Source organism: Dendropsophus ebraccatus, chromosome 13 (assembly GCF_027789765.1).
Source record: "Dendropsophus ebraccatus isolate aDenEbr1 chromosome 13, aDenEbr1.pat, whole genome shotgun sequence".
In the NCBI taxonomy this organism is placed as follows: Eukaryota; Metazoa; Chordata; class Amphibia; order Anura; family Hylidae; genus Dendropsophus; species Dendropsophus ebraccatus.
Genome location: NC_091466.1, coordinates 6482711 through 6495727, shown reverse-complemented (window position 1 = coordinate 6495727; position 13017 = coordinate 6482711). Strand labels below are relative to the sequence as shown.

At 57.5% G+C, this 13017-nt stretch overlaps 2 protein-coding genes across 12 annotated transcripts in view; one reads left to right on the top strand and one right to left on the bottom strand.

Moving 5' to 3' along the window:
• Nucleotides 1-762: 762 nt before the first annotated feature.
• C13H1orf43 (chromosome 13 C1orf43 homolog) lies at nucleotides 763-10976 on the bottom strand. Of its 2 annotated transcripts, none has more exons than XM_069950439.1 (7): nucleotides 10843-10976; nucleotides 8982-9083; nucleotides 6507-6615; nucleotides 6367-6420; nucleotides 2229-2395; nucleotides 1988-2046; nucleotides 763-1906 (listed from the first exon to the last, which is right to left on the bottom strand). In XM_069950439.1, exons 1-7 carry the CDS (start codon nucleotides 10918-10920, stop codon nucleotides 1708-1710), a joined length of 768 nt encoding a protein of 255 aa, XP_069806540.1. In that variant the 5' UTR covers nucleotides 10921-10976; the 3' UTR covers nucleotides 763-1707. The 2 variants fall into 2 exon arrangements, with proteins under 2 accessions (XP_069806540.1, XP_069806541.1); XM_069950440.1 differs by having other exon boundaries at nucleotides 10896-10961.
• Nucleotides 10977-11040: 64 nt separating this feature from the next.
• Nucleotides 11041-13017, top strand: part of UBAP2L (ubiquitin associated protein 2 like) — a 38023-nt gene continuing 36046 nt past the window's right edge. For all 10 annotated transcript variants that reach the window (XM_069950438.1, XM_069950437.1, XM_069950435.1 and 7 more), the window contains exon 1: nucleotides 11041-11129. The gene's annotated coding sequence lies outside the window, so the exon portion shown is untranslated. The remainder of the gene's footprint in view (nucleotides 11130-13017) is intronic.

Here is a 13017-nt window from a genome sequence, read left to right as displayed (position 1 = left end):
GGATCAGGAACGACACTTCAGTTTTGATTTAAATATTTATTTAATATTTTACATGAAAATTAAAAAAATTAAAATGTACAAAGCGGAGGGGACAGGAGTCCATAGTCATCCATCTGCTGGAGAGGCATCCCATCTACATGTCCGCAGTATATGCCTCCATGTAAGCGCGCCCTGGCCCTATATAAGCGTCAGCGGAGGCAGGTTAGTGGCAGGGATGACACTGGAGGTGTGGCTATCCGGTTGGCGGTACATTTGTGGGCATGCTCAATAACATACAGAGTGTAATTATTCTAATACAGACTGTGATCGTTACTGGACGATGGCACCATCCAGTGATCTTCAGCACGGTGCCCCTCGGTCAGGAGCCGCTCCAGCACTGCTCAGGACACAGGTCAGGATTCTGCCCATTAACCCTCTCCTCCACGACACCATGGTCATGCGATCTCATCCCTCCCTGGTGATCTAAGGAGTAGGGATCTCTGATGGTCACACATACCCTGCCCCTCATAGACTCATACACCACACCCTACTCCTAACACCGCTCCACACTCCTCACACCCTGCTCCTCACACACTGCCCCCTACTCCTCCCACACCGCCAGCTACTCCTAACACTGCTCCACACTCCTGACACAGCGCTCCCTACTCCTAACACTGCTCCACACCCTACTACTCACACAGCTCCACACTCCTCACACCGCCCCACACTCCTCACACCGCCCCACACTCCTCACACCGCCCCACACTCCTCACACCGCCCCACACTGCTCTCTGCTACTCACACACCGCACCCTACTCCTCACACCGCTCCACACTCCTCACACACCGCACCCTACTCCTAACACTGCCCCCTACTCCTAACACTGCTCTCTGCTACTCACACACCGCACCCTACTCCTCACACCGCTCCACACTCCTCACACACCGCACCCTACTCCTAACACTGCCCCCTACTCCTAACACTGCTCTCTGCTACTCACACACCGCACCCTACTCCTCACACCGCTCCACACTCCTCACACACCGCACCCTACTCCTCACACCGCTCCACACTCCTCACACCGCTCCACACTCCTCACACACCGCACCCTACTCCTCACACCGCTCCACACTCCTCACACACCGCACCCTACTCCTCACACCGCTCCACACTCCTCACACACCGCACCCTACTCCTCACACCGCTCCACACTCCTCACACACCGCACCCTACTCCTCGAACACTGCCTCCTACTCCTCACACACCGCTCCTACTCCTAACACTGCTCCCTGCTCCTCACACACCGCTCCTACTCCTAACACTGGACCCTGATACTCACAGACAGCTCCTCCTCACACCGCTCTCTGCTACTCACATGCAGCTCCTCACACGTCACCCCCCACTCCTCACATGCTGGCCCCTGCTCCCTATGCCCACCCCCTTTGTAGCTTGGCTCCACCTTCTTGACACTTGAGCATGATATGGAGCGGACCTTTGGGCTGCATTGTGTTCTCCAGCTCTAGCTTTCTAAATTTTGCCTGTATTACACCAAAGCCCTAAAGATGATGAAGTAGCAGAGCGCCCCCCACCTCCACTATCCCTGCACGTGACCAGCCACATGCTATAAGCAATAGTTTCCTCAGAAGTTCAGGAGAGATCGGTGACAACTCCAACACAGACGTCCAGTGCACGGCTGCCATGACGCTGGCCCCTCCCTGGGCGGAGCCATCACAAGGTGCTTTCCAGCGTGTTGTAATTGTCTTTGAAGCTCTTGAGCTCCAGGAAGTGTTTGGGCCTCTTGCTCTTCACGCTGGAGGGCAGGTAGGTCACCTGGATGGTGGGGGTCCCGGACAGGTCAGGGGACGCGGTGAGGTCTTTGGCAGCAGACTGCCGATGCCGGTGACTTCCTGCCTCCCTGGACTGAACGCTGAAGAAAGATGAAAAAAAAAAAACATGAGAGAAATCCGGACCAATCCCCCCCCACCACCATGATGGTTACAAATCTTACAATGTCGATAACTCTGCCAGCGCCTCCATGAACTTCTCATGCTCCACTCGTCCGTAAATCTGGAAAATATAAAAAAAATAAGGTGCAGGAATATTCTGTATTCATAGAGGCGTCCAAACTGTGGCCCGGGGGCCAGTGCAGCAGCTCAGTGAACACTGGCAGAATTAACAGGAATTCCATCTTAAGCAGTCAGTTAATGTGGAATTCCCCATATCTGGTAATGACGGGTGGGGGGACTTACCCCAGTGCCATAGCGGGCAGATTCATAGCCGTCCTTCAGAGTGTCCAGTAAGGTCTTGCGCACCCCCTTGAAGGGCGAGCTGGCATTGGTCATCTCCAGCAGGTAGGCCTGGAAGTTCTTCCCAACCGATGACTTAGGAAACTTCCCGTTTTCCTGGAAGGGAATGTCTGCAACAAGGAAAGAGAGACACTAATGGAACACGCCAAGGCTGCCCCCTTTCCCATCCCTTTTCATTCTAATCATGGAAACCCTCCGGCCTCCATGTTGGCTCTTCTGAACACACCACATTGGCTGATGACTTGTTATTTCTCACCTATGCCAGAACTGCTGTCCCTGCTCTTATTTCAGCCTTGTCTCTAAGTCTGAAGCCCTTCACGTCTTCACTCCCTCCACTTTAATCTCCCGGCTAAAATTTCGTCTCCCCTTCCTGTGGTCGGATAAAATATCTGTTTATACCCCCCTGACCCCCCCACACCTATAACGTCCCCCCTCCGCCTTCCTGGGTGGGGAGGAGAAATGACCTAAAATCTTATAGGTTGCCGCAATTCCCTCACCTCATCCACTGTATCCCATACACCTCCCAAGGGTCTTCCGGCGTTTTCTATGGCACAGGGGCCGGCCTCGCATCGCTTACCACAAAGCCTCCTGGTGGTTCCTCCTTACCAGACCTCAGGCCATATTATGGAGCTTCGCACCTTCCCTCCTCCGTCAGGACTGTATCCTCCGATATGGAATTGTCCCCCAAGAATTGTTACTCTGGAATCTTCTATTACTTAGTGTCTCTTCTTGCCCTAATGCCTCTCGGCCACTCTGTCAGTTCTGACAGAGGTGCCTGATCGGGCCGGTGCCTTCTCCATCCCCTCCCCACCTAAACAAGCCCCCTACTCTCCCCCCTGCCCCTTTGGAGTTGTCTATCATGTCTCCACCTTAGAGATCTATGTAAAGGCCCTATTACATTAAAATTATCGTTCAAAAATTCGCTAAAACGATCGAAATGAGTGATTATCTGTCCGTGTAATAGCATCCAACAATAAAACGACTAAAAAAAAACAAAAAAAACATTCATTTTGGTCTTTCAACACGTTGAAAAATGATTGTTGGTAGTTCGCCGATCGTTCGCATATTTGTTCTTGTAATAAGTCGTTCGCCGATAAAACATGTTGAACGATTAGCGACCATATGACGTAAAAACGATCGTTCTTAACAGTAATCAGTAAAAGTGATAACCTCAGAATCATTCACTACTAAATCGCCAGTGAACAATCGTTATAGAGAATCTTTGAAGGATAATGGCTGCGTGTAATACGGCCTTTATAAGCACAAGCCCCTGGACATAGCGCTCTTCTTCCCTCCAGACATCCCCAACATGTAGTAAACCTGCGCCAGTCCCACGCCACCGGCCGGCTGCCAGGCACTAACTGTTTCCTCATACCCCTAGGAGGCCGATCTCTGGAATATACGGGGGTCTCATCACCCCTTCAGGTGACTGTAAACCGCCGGGCCTCCATGGGAGCGGGAACTACAGATTTCCTTCACAGCTGAAGCATCTAATGTCGTGACCCCGTCATGGCTTCTCACTGCGTGAATCCAGAAATCCTCCTATAAATGGTTTTCCCCTGCTCTCCTATGCGAGTACGGCCCAATGACTTATGGGGATGGTGTAACCAAGTGGTCAGGTGACAGAGATGGTGGAGAGACGGTGTAACCAAGTGGTCAGGTGACAGAGAAAGGAGGGACGGTGTAACCAAGTGGTCAGGTGACAGGGATGATGGAGGGACGGTGTAACCAAGTGGTCAGGTAACAGGGATGATGGAGGGACGGTGTAACCAAGTGGTCAGGTAACAGGGATGATGGAGGGACGGTGTAACCAAGTGGTCAGGTGACAGGGATGGTGGAGGGACGGTATAACCAAGTGGTCAGGTGACAGAGATGGTGGAGGGACGGTGTAACCAAGTGGTCAGGTGACAGGGATGGTGGAGGGACGGTGTAACCAAGTGGTCAGGTGACAGAGATGGTGGAGGGACGGTGTAACCAAGTGGTCAGGTGAAAGGGATGATGGAGGGACGGTGTAACCAAGTGGTCAGGTGACAGGGATGATGGAGGGACGGTGTAACCAAGTGGTCAGGTGACAGGGATGATGGAGGGACGCTGTAACCAAGTGGTCAGGTGACAGAGATGGTGGAGGGACGGTGTAACCAAGTGGTCAGGTGACAGAGAATGGAGGGACGGTGTAACCAAGTGGTCAGGTAACAGGGATGATGGAGGGACGGTGTAACCAAGTGGTCAGGTGACAGAGATGGTGGAGGGACGGTGTAACCAAGTGGTCAGGTGACAGAGAATAGAGGGACGGTGTAACCAAGTGGTCAGGTGACAGAGAATGGAGGGACGGTGTAACCAAGTGGTCAGGTGAGAGGGATGATGGAGGGACGGTGTAACCAAGTGGTCAGGTGACAGGGATGATGGAGGGACGGTGTAACCAAGTGGTCAGGTGACAGGGATGATGGAGGGACGCTGTAACCAAGTGGTCAGGTGACAGAGATGGTGGAGGGACGGTGTAACCAAGTGGTCAGGTGACAGAGAATGGAGGGACGGTGTAACCAAGTGGTCAGGTAACAGGGATGATGGAGGGACGGTGTAACCAAGTGGTCAGGTGACAGAGATGGTGGAGGGACGGTGTAACCAAGTGGTCAGGTGACAGAGAATAGAGGGACGGTGTAACCAAGTGGTCAGGTGACAGAGAATGGAGGGACGGTGTAACCAAGTGGTCAGGTGAAAGGGATGATGGAGGGACGGTGTAACCAAGTGGTCAGGTGACAGGGATGATGGAGGGACGGTGTAACCAAGTGGTCAGGTGACAGGGATGATGGAGGGACGCTGTAACCAAGTGGTCAGGTGACAGAGATGGTGGAGGGACGGTGTAACCAAGTGGTCAGGTGACAGAGAATGGAGGGACGGTGTAACCAAGTGGTCAGGTAACAGGGATGATGGAGGGACGGTGTAACCAAGTGGTCAGGTGACAGAGATGGTGGAGGGACGGTGTAACCAAGTGGTCAGGTGACAGAGAATAGAGGGACGGTGTAACCAAGTGGTCAGGTGACAGAGAATGGAGGGACGGTGTAACCAAGTGGTCAGGTAACAGGGATGATGGAGGGACGGTGTAACCAAGTGGTCAGGTGACAGAGATGGTGGAGGGACGGTGTAACCAAGTGGTCAGGTGACAGAGATGGTGGAGGGACGGTGTAACCAAGTGGTCAGGTGAAAGGGATGATGGAGGGGCGGTGTAACCAAGTGGTCAGGTGACAGGGATGATGGAGGGACGGTGTAACCAAGTGGTCAGGTGACAGGGATGATGGAGGGACGCTGTAACCAAGTGGTCATGTGACAGGGATGATGGAGGGACGGTGTAACCAAGTGCTCAGGTGACAGAGAATGGAGGGACGGTGTAACTAAGTGGTCAGGTGACGGAGAATGGAGGGACGGTGTAACCAAGTGGTCAGGTGACAGAGATGGTGGAGGGACGGTGTAACCAAGTGGTCAGGTGACAGAGAATGGAGGGACGGTGTAACCAAGTGGTCAGGTGACAGGGATGATGGAGGGACGCTGTAACCAAGTGGTCATGTGACAGAGATGGTAGAGGGACGGTGTAACTAAGTGGTCAGGTGACGGAGAATGGAGGGACGGTGTAACCAAGTGGTCAGGTGACAGGGATGATGGAGGGACGGTGTAACCAAGTGGTCAGGTGACAGAGAATGGAGGGACGGTGTAACCAAGTGCTCAGGTGACAGAGATGGTGGAGGGACGGTGTAACCAAGTGGTCAGGTGACAGGGATGGTGGAGGGACGGTGTAACCAAGTGGTCAGGTGACAGGGATGGTGGAGGGACGGTGTAACCAAGTGGTCAGGTGACAGAGATGGTGGAGGGACGGTGTAACCAAGTGGTCAGGTGACAGAGAATGGAGGGACGGTGTAACCAAGTGGTCAGGTGACAGGGATGATGGAGGGACGGTGTAACCAAGTGCTCAGGTGACAGTCAGTCTGGACAATGCTGTGTGAATCTCTCCTACACCGACACATTGTAGCAACCTCTCAGCTCAGTGGATGCGGCACTACAACTCCCAGCCTGCCCTGTGTTTACTCACCCGAGTCCTTGACGGCATCCAGCGTCTTCATCCTGTACAAATAGTTGTAGCAGCCTGGAAGACACAGACAGAGGAGGTCACAGAGGGGGTTCGGCATGTGCAGGGAAGGGGGGTCCAACGAGGCGGACGTCACCACCCACCTGGCGTGTCCAGCTGCAGCAGCCGCTCGTCTCCCTCCGCCAGAAGCTGCGGCTCAAATCGGATGTCCTGCACCTTGGAGAGGCGGTTATCAATCTCCTCCTTCATATCCTGCAGGGGGAGGAGAAGGGAGGTGACCGAGGAGGGAGGAGAGGCGGACCCCTACCAGGAGCAGACCCCCACCACCACCAGGTGCAGACCACCCCCCATTACCAGGAGCAGACCACCCCCCATTACCAGGAGCAGACCAACCCCCATTACCAGGAGCAGACCCCCACCACCACCAGGAACAGACCAACCCCCATTACCAGGAGCAGACCAACCCCCATTACCAGGAGCAGACCCCCACCACCACCACCAGGAGCAGACCACCCACCACCACCAGGAACAGACCAACCCCCATTACCAGGAGCAGACCCCCACCACCACCACCAGGAGCAGACCACCCACCACCAGGAGCAGACCACCCACCACCACCACCAGGAGCAGACCACCCACCACCACCACCAGGAGCAGACCACCCACCACCAGGAGCAGACCACCCACCACCAGGAGCAGACCACCCACCACCACCACCAGGAGCAGACCACCCACCACCACCACCAGGAGCAGACCACCCACCACCAGGAGCAGACCACCCACCACCACCACCAGGAGCAGACCACCCACCACCACCACCAGGAGCAGACCACCCACCACCACCACCAGGAGCAGACCACCCACCACCACCACCAGGAGCAGACCATCCGCCACCACCAGGAGTAGACCCCCCCACCACCAGGAGCAGACCACCCACCATTACCAGGAGCGCCCCCCCCCCCCCCCCCCCCCACCCCATTACCAGGAGCAGACCCACCACCACCACCACCAGGAGTAGACCCCCACCACCACCAGACCACCCACCACCACCAGGAGCAGACCACCCCCCATTACCAGGAGCAACCTCCCCCCCCCCATTACCAGGAGCAACCCCCCCCCCCCCATTACCAGGAGCAGACCCACCACCACCAGGAGTAGACCCCCCCCCCACCACCACCACCAGGAGTAGACCCCCCCCCCCACCACCAGGAGTAGACCCCCCCCCCCCCACCACCACCAGGAGTAGACCCCCCCCCCCACCAGGAGTAGACCCCCCCCACCACCAGGAGTAGACCCCCCCCCACCACCACCACCAGGAGTAGACCCCCCCCCCACCACCAGGAGCAGACCCCCCCACCACCACCACCACCAGGAGTAGACCCCCCCCCCCCACCAGGAGTAGACCCCCCCCACCTCCACCACCAGGAGTAGACCCCCCCCACCACCACCACCAGGAGTAGACCCACCACCAGCAGTAGACCCACCACCAGGAGTAGACCCCCCCCACCACCACCAGGAGCAGACCCCACCACCACCACCAGGAGTAGACCCCCCCACCACCACCAGGAGCAGACCCCCCCCCACCACCATCACCAGGAGCAGACCCCCCCACCACCATCACCAGGAGCAAACCCCCCCACCACCATCACCAGGAGCAACATGCCCCCCCCCATCACCAGGAGCAGACCCCCCCCCACCACCACCACCAGGAGCAGACCACCCACAATCACCCCCAGGAGCAGACAGCCCCACCATCACCCCCAAGAGCAGACCACCCACCATCATCACCAGGAGTAGACCCCCCACCACCACCACCAGGAGTAGACCCCCCACCACCACCACCAGGAGCAGACCCCAACACCACCACCAGGAGCAGACCCCACCACCCACCACCAGGAGCAGACCACCCACCATCAACACCAGGAGCAGACCACCCACCATCAACACCAGGAGCAGACCACCCACCATCAACACCAGGAGCAGACCACCCACCATCAACACCAGGAGCAGACCACCCACCATCAACACCAGGAGCAGACCACCCACCATCATCACCAGGAGCAGACCCCACCACCACCACCAGGAGCAGACCACACCACCCACCACCAGGAGCAGACCACCCACCATCAACACCAGGAGCAGACCACCCACCATCAACACCAGGAGCAGACCACCCACCATCAACACCAGGAGCAGACCACCCACCATCATCACCAGGAGCAGACCACCCACCATCAACACCAGGAGCAGACCACCCACCATCAACACCAGGAGCAGACCACCCACCATCAACACCAGGAGCAGACCACCCACCATCATCACCAGGAGCAGACCACCCACCATCATCACCATGAGCAGACCACCCACCATCACCCCCAGGAGCAGACCCCCCCACCATCACCCCCAGGAGCAGACCCCCCCACCATCACCCCCAGGAGCAGACCCCCCCACCATCACCCCCAGGAGCAGACCCCCCCACCATCACCCCCAGGAGAAGACCCCCCGCCCCCCCCCCCCAGGAGAAGACCCCCCGCCCCCCCCCCCCCCCCCAGGAGAAGACCCCCCCCCCCCCCCCCCCAGGAGAAGACCCCCCCCCCCCCACACACACACACACACACCTTGGGCGCATTGTGTCCTACAGGAACATGGGGGCCTCTGCGAGATTTCATGGCGAATCTCATTATCTGCCGCTTCACAAAGATGAAGAGGAGGACGAACACCTGCAGAACACAAAGGGTTAATGAGCCCCCAGAATCCCCTGCTGCATCCTGGGATATGTAGTGTGTACACCGTGCCCTGCAGTCATGTGATGGGGCAAATAACTGCACCCCTCTTACTGCAAATCTGCTGACTGTCTCCACCACTCCTCTCCTCTATCCCTGCCAGCCTGCTGACTGTCTCCACCACTCCTCTCCTCTATCCCCTGCCAGCCTGCTGACTGTCTCCACCACTCCTCTCCTCTATCCCCTGCCAGCCTGCTGACTGTCTCCACCACTCCTCTCCTCTATCCCCTGCGAGCCTGCTGACTGTCTCCACCACTCCTCTCCTCTATCCCCTGCCAGCCTGCTGACTGTCTCCACCACTCCTCTCCTCTATCCCTGCCAGCCTGCTGACTGTCTCCACCACTCCTCTCCTCTATCCCTGCCAGCCTGCTGACTGTCTCCACCACTCCTCTCCTCTATCCCCTGCCAGCCTGCTGACTGTCTCCACCACTCCTCTCCTCTATCCCCTGCCAGCCTGCTGACTGTCTCCACCACTCCTCTCCTCTATCCCCTGCCAGCCTGCTGACTGTCTCCACCACTCCTCTCCTCTATCCCCTGCCAACCTGCTGACTGTCTCCACCACTCCTCCCCTCTATCCCCTGCCACACTGATGACTGTCTCCTCTGCTGGTTACAATGATGACTGTCTCCCCTGCCAGTAATACACTGATAACTGTCTCCTTTGCCTGTTACACTGATGACTGTCTCCCCTGCTGATGACTGTCTCCCCTGCTGATGACTGTCTCCCCTGCTGATGACTGTCTCCCCTGCCGGTTACACTGATGACTGTCTCCCCTGCTGATGACTGTCTCCCCTGCCGGTTACACTGATGACTGTCTCCTCTGCTGATGACTGTCTCCCCTGCTGATGACTGTCTCCCCTGCCGGTTACACTGATGACTGTCTCCCCTGCTGATGACTGTCTCCCCTGCCGGTTACACTGATGACTGTCTCCTCTGCTGATGACTGTCTCCCCTGCTGATGACTGTCTCCCCTGCTGATGACTGTCTCCCCTGCTGATGACTGTCTCCCCTGCTGATGACTGTCTCCCCCTGCTGATGACTGTCTCCCCCTGCTGATGACTGTCTCCCCCTGCTGATGACTGTCTCCCCCTGCTGATGACTGTCTCCCCCTGCTGATGACTGTCTCCCCTGCTGATGACTGTCTCCTCTGCTGATGACTGTCTCCCCTGCTGATGACTGTCTCCCCTGCCGGTTACACTGATGACTGTCTCCCCTGCTGATGACTGTCTCCTCTGCTGATGACTGTCTCCTCTGCTGATGACTGTCTCCCCTGCTGATGACTGTCTCCCCTGCTGATGACTGTCTCCTCTGCTGATGACTGTCTCCTCTGCTGATGACTGTCTCCCCTGCTGATGACTGTCTCCCCCTGCTGATGACTGTCTCCTCTGCTGATGACTGTCTCCCCTGCTGATGACTGTCTCCCCTGCTGATGACTGTCTCCTCTGCCTGTTACATTGATCACTACTGGCGGCCAGCTTGCTGACAGTTTCCAGTGACGTATTTCCTCCCCACTCACCTCCTCACCCCTGTGATACCGTAGCAGCCCTCCCTGTGGAGCAGACATCACTAATACTGTAGAATTAGACTGCCAGCTCTTGTGTCCAGCAGGTCTTTGGCTGCTGACATTACTAGACTGCCAGCTCTTGGGTCCGGTCCAGCCCTCCCCCGTGGCCCCCGTCACCCCCGCCGCCCTCACCAGGCTGCCATACGCCATGACCAGCACCACGTTCACCCCGGAGAGCCAGTTACTTCTGCTATTCGATGTCTTCCCCATCTTTGCCCGTTTTCCGCTTCGGTCATGTGACGCCTCCAGCCCTGAAGCCACGCCTCTCCCCCATCCGCCCAATCACCTCCCGAGCGAGACGTAGGACGCAAAGCCCGTGGAGCGCACAGCGCGTCCTGACGTTGGCAAGACGAAAAGCGTACGTGAGAGGGGGTGGAGCGGAAGGGAGGTCACGTGGTGTCAGAGCGGAGGAGCCGCAGGTAAGGACGGAGCTCTTCTCGTCGCACGGTGGGAGGGGGGAAGATAACGGGTGTGAGGGGCTGAGCGGCGGGAACCGGGCTCCAGGGGCGGGATAGGTGACGTGGGTGGCGGGCCGGATCCCTACTGAGCCCCTGCGGGCCCTCCCGCTCTGCGGCCTGCTAGGCCGGCTGAAGCCTCGGGCTGGAGTGACGTCTCCCGCCGCATAGGAACATCTCCCGCCGGGACTGCTTCGGGGCGGGTGTACGGTGTGATATCGGCAGCGGGCGAGGCGGGGTGTACGGGGTCTGTCTCCCGCCCCCCGGTAACGCGTCCCGGGAGCTTCACCCGGTGCTGGAGACAGGGGCCCATGTGAGAAAGCGAGGCATGCTGGGAGATGTAGTCCTTTGAGGAGGCGGCATGCTGGGAGATGTAGTCCTGTGAGGAGGAGGAGGAATGCTGGGAGATGTAGTCCTGTGAGGAGGAGGAGGAATGCTGGGAGATGTAGTCCTGTGAGGAGGAGGAGGAATGCTGGGAGATGTAGTCCTAGGAGGAGGAGGAGGCATGCTGGGAGATGTAGTCCTGTGAGGAGGAGGCATGCTGGGAGATGTAGTCCTAGGAGGAGGAGGAGGCATGCTGGGAGATGTAGTCCTAGGAGGAGGAGGAGGCATGCTGGGAGATGTAGTCCTAGGAGGAGGAGGAGGCATGCTGGGAGATGTAGTCCTAGGAGGAGGAGGAGGCATGCTGGGAGATGTAGTCCTAGGAGGAGGAGGAGGCATGCTGGGAGATGTAGTCCTAGGAGGAGGAGGAGGCATGCTGGGAGATGTAGTCCTAGGAGGAGGAGGAGGCATGCTGGGAGATGTAGTCCTAGGAGGAGGAGGAGGCATGCTGGGAGATGTAGTCCTAGGAGGAGGAGGAGGCATGCTGGGAGATGTAGTCCTAGGAGGAGGAGGAGGCATGCTGGGAGATGTAGTCCTAGGAGGAGGAGGAGGCATGCTGGGAGATGTAGTCCTAGGAGGAGGAGGAGGCATGCTGGGAGATGTAGTCCTAGGAGGAGGAGGAGGCATGCTGGGAGATGTAGTCCTAGGAGGAGGAGGAGGCATGCTGGGAGATGTAGTCCTAGGAGGAGGAGGAGGCATGCTGGGAGATGTAGTCCTAGGAGGAGGAGGAGGCATGCTGGGAGATGTAGTCCTAGGAGGAGGAGGAGGCATGCTGGGAGATGTAGTCCTGTGAGGAGGAGGAGGAGGCATGCTGGGAGATGTAGTCCTGTGAGGAGGAGGAGGCATGCTGGGAGATGTAGTCCTGTGAGGAGGAGGAGGCATGCTGGGAGATGTAGTCCTGTGAGGAGGAGGAGGCATGCTGGGAGATGTAGTCCTGTGAGGAGGAGGAGGCATGCTGGGAGATGTAGTCCTGTGAGGAGGAGGAGGCATGCTGGGAGATGTAGTCCTGTGAGGAGGAGGAGGCATGCTGGGAGATGTAGTCCTGTGAGGAGGAGGAGGCATGCTGGGAGATGTAGTCCTGTGAGGAGGAGGAGGCATGCTGGGAGATGTAGTCCTGTGAGGAGGAGGAGGCATGCTGGGAGATGTAGTCCTGTGAGGAGGAGGAGGCATGCTGGGAGATGTAGTCCTGTGAGGAGGAGGAGGCATGCTGGGAGATGTAGTCCTGTGAGGAGGAGGAGGCATGCTGGGAGATGTAGTCCTGTGAGGAGGAGGAGGCATGCTGGGAGATGTAGTCCTGTGAGGAGGAGGAGGCATGCTGGGAGATGTAGTCCTGTGAGGAGGAGGAGGCATGCTGGGAGATGTAGTCCTGTGAGGAGGAGGAGGCATGCTGGGAGATGTAGTCCTGTGAGGAGGAGGAGGCATGCTGGGAGATGTAGTCCTGTGAGGAGGAGGAGGCATGCTGGGAGATGTA

Coding starts and splice junctions, on each gene's coding strand:
- C13H1orf43 (XM_069950439.1), bottom strand. CDS start 10,920: ATGGGGAAGACATCGAATAGCAGAAGTAACTGGCTCTCCGGGGTGAAC. Junction 6,421..6,506: donor GCTGCAGCTGGACACGCCAG/GTGGGTGGTGAC, acceptor TGTGTCTTCCAG/GCTGCTACAACTATTTGTAC. Junction 2,396..6,366: donor GGATGCCGTCAAGGACTCGG/GTGAGTAAACAC, acceptor TCCTTGTTGCAG/ACATTCCCTTCCAGGAAAAC.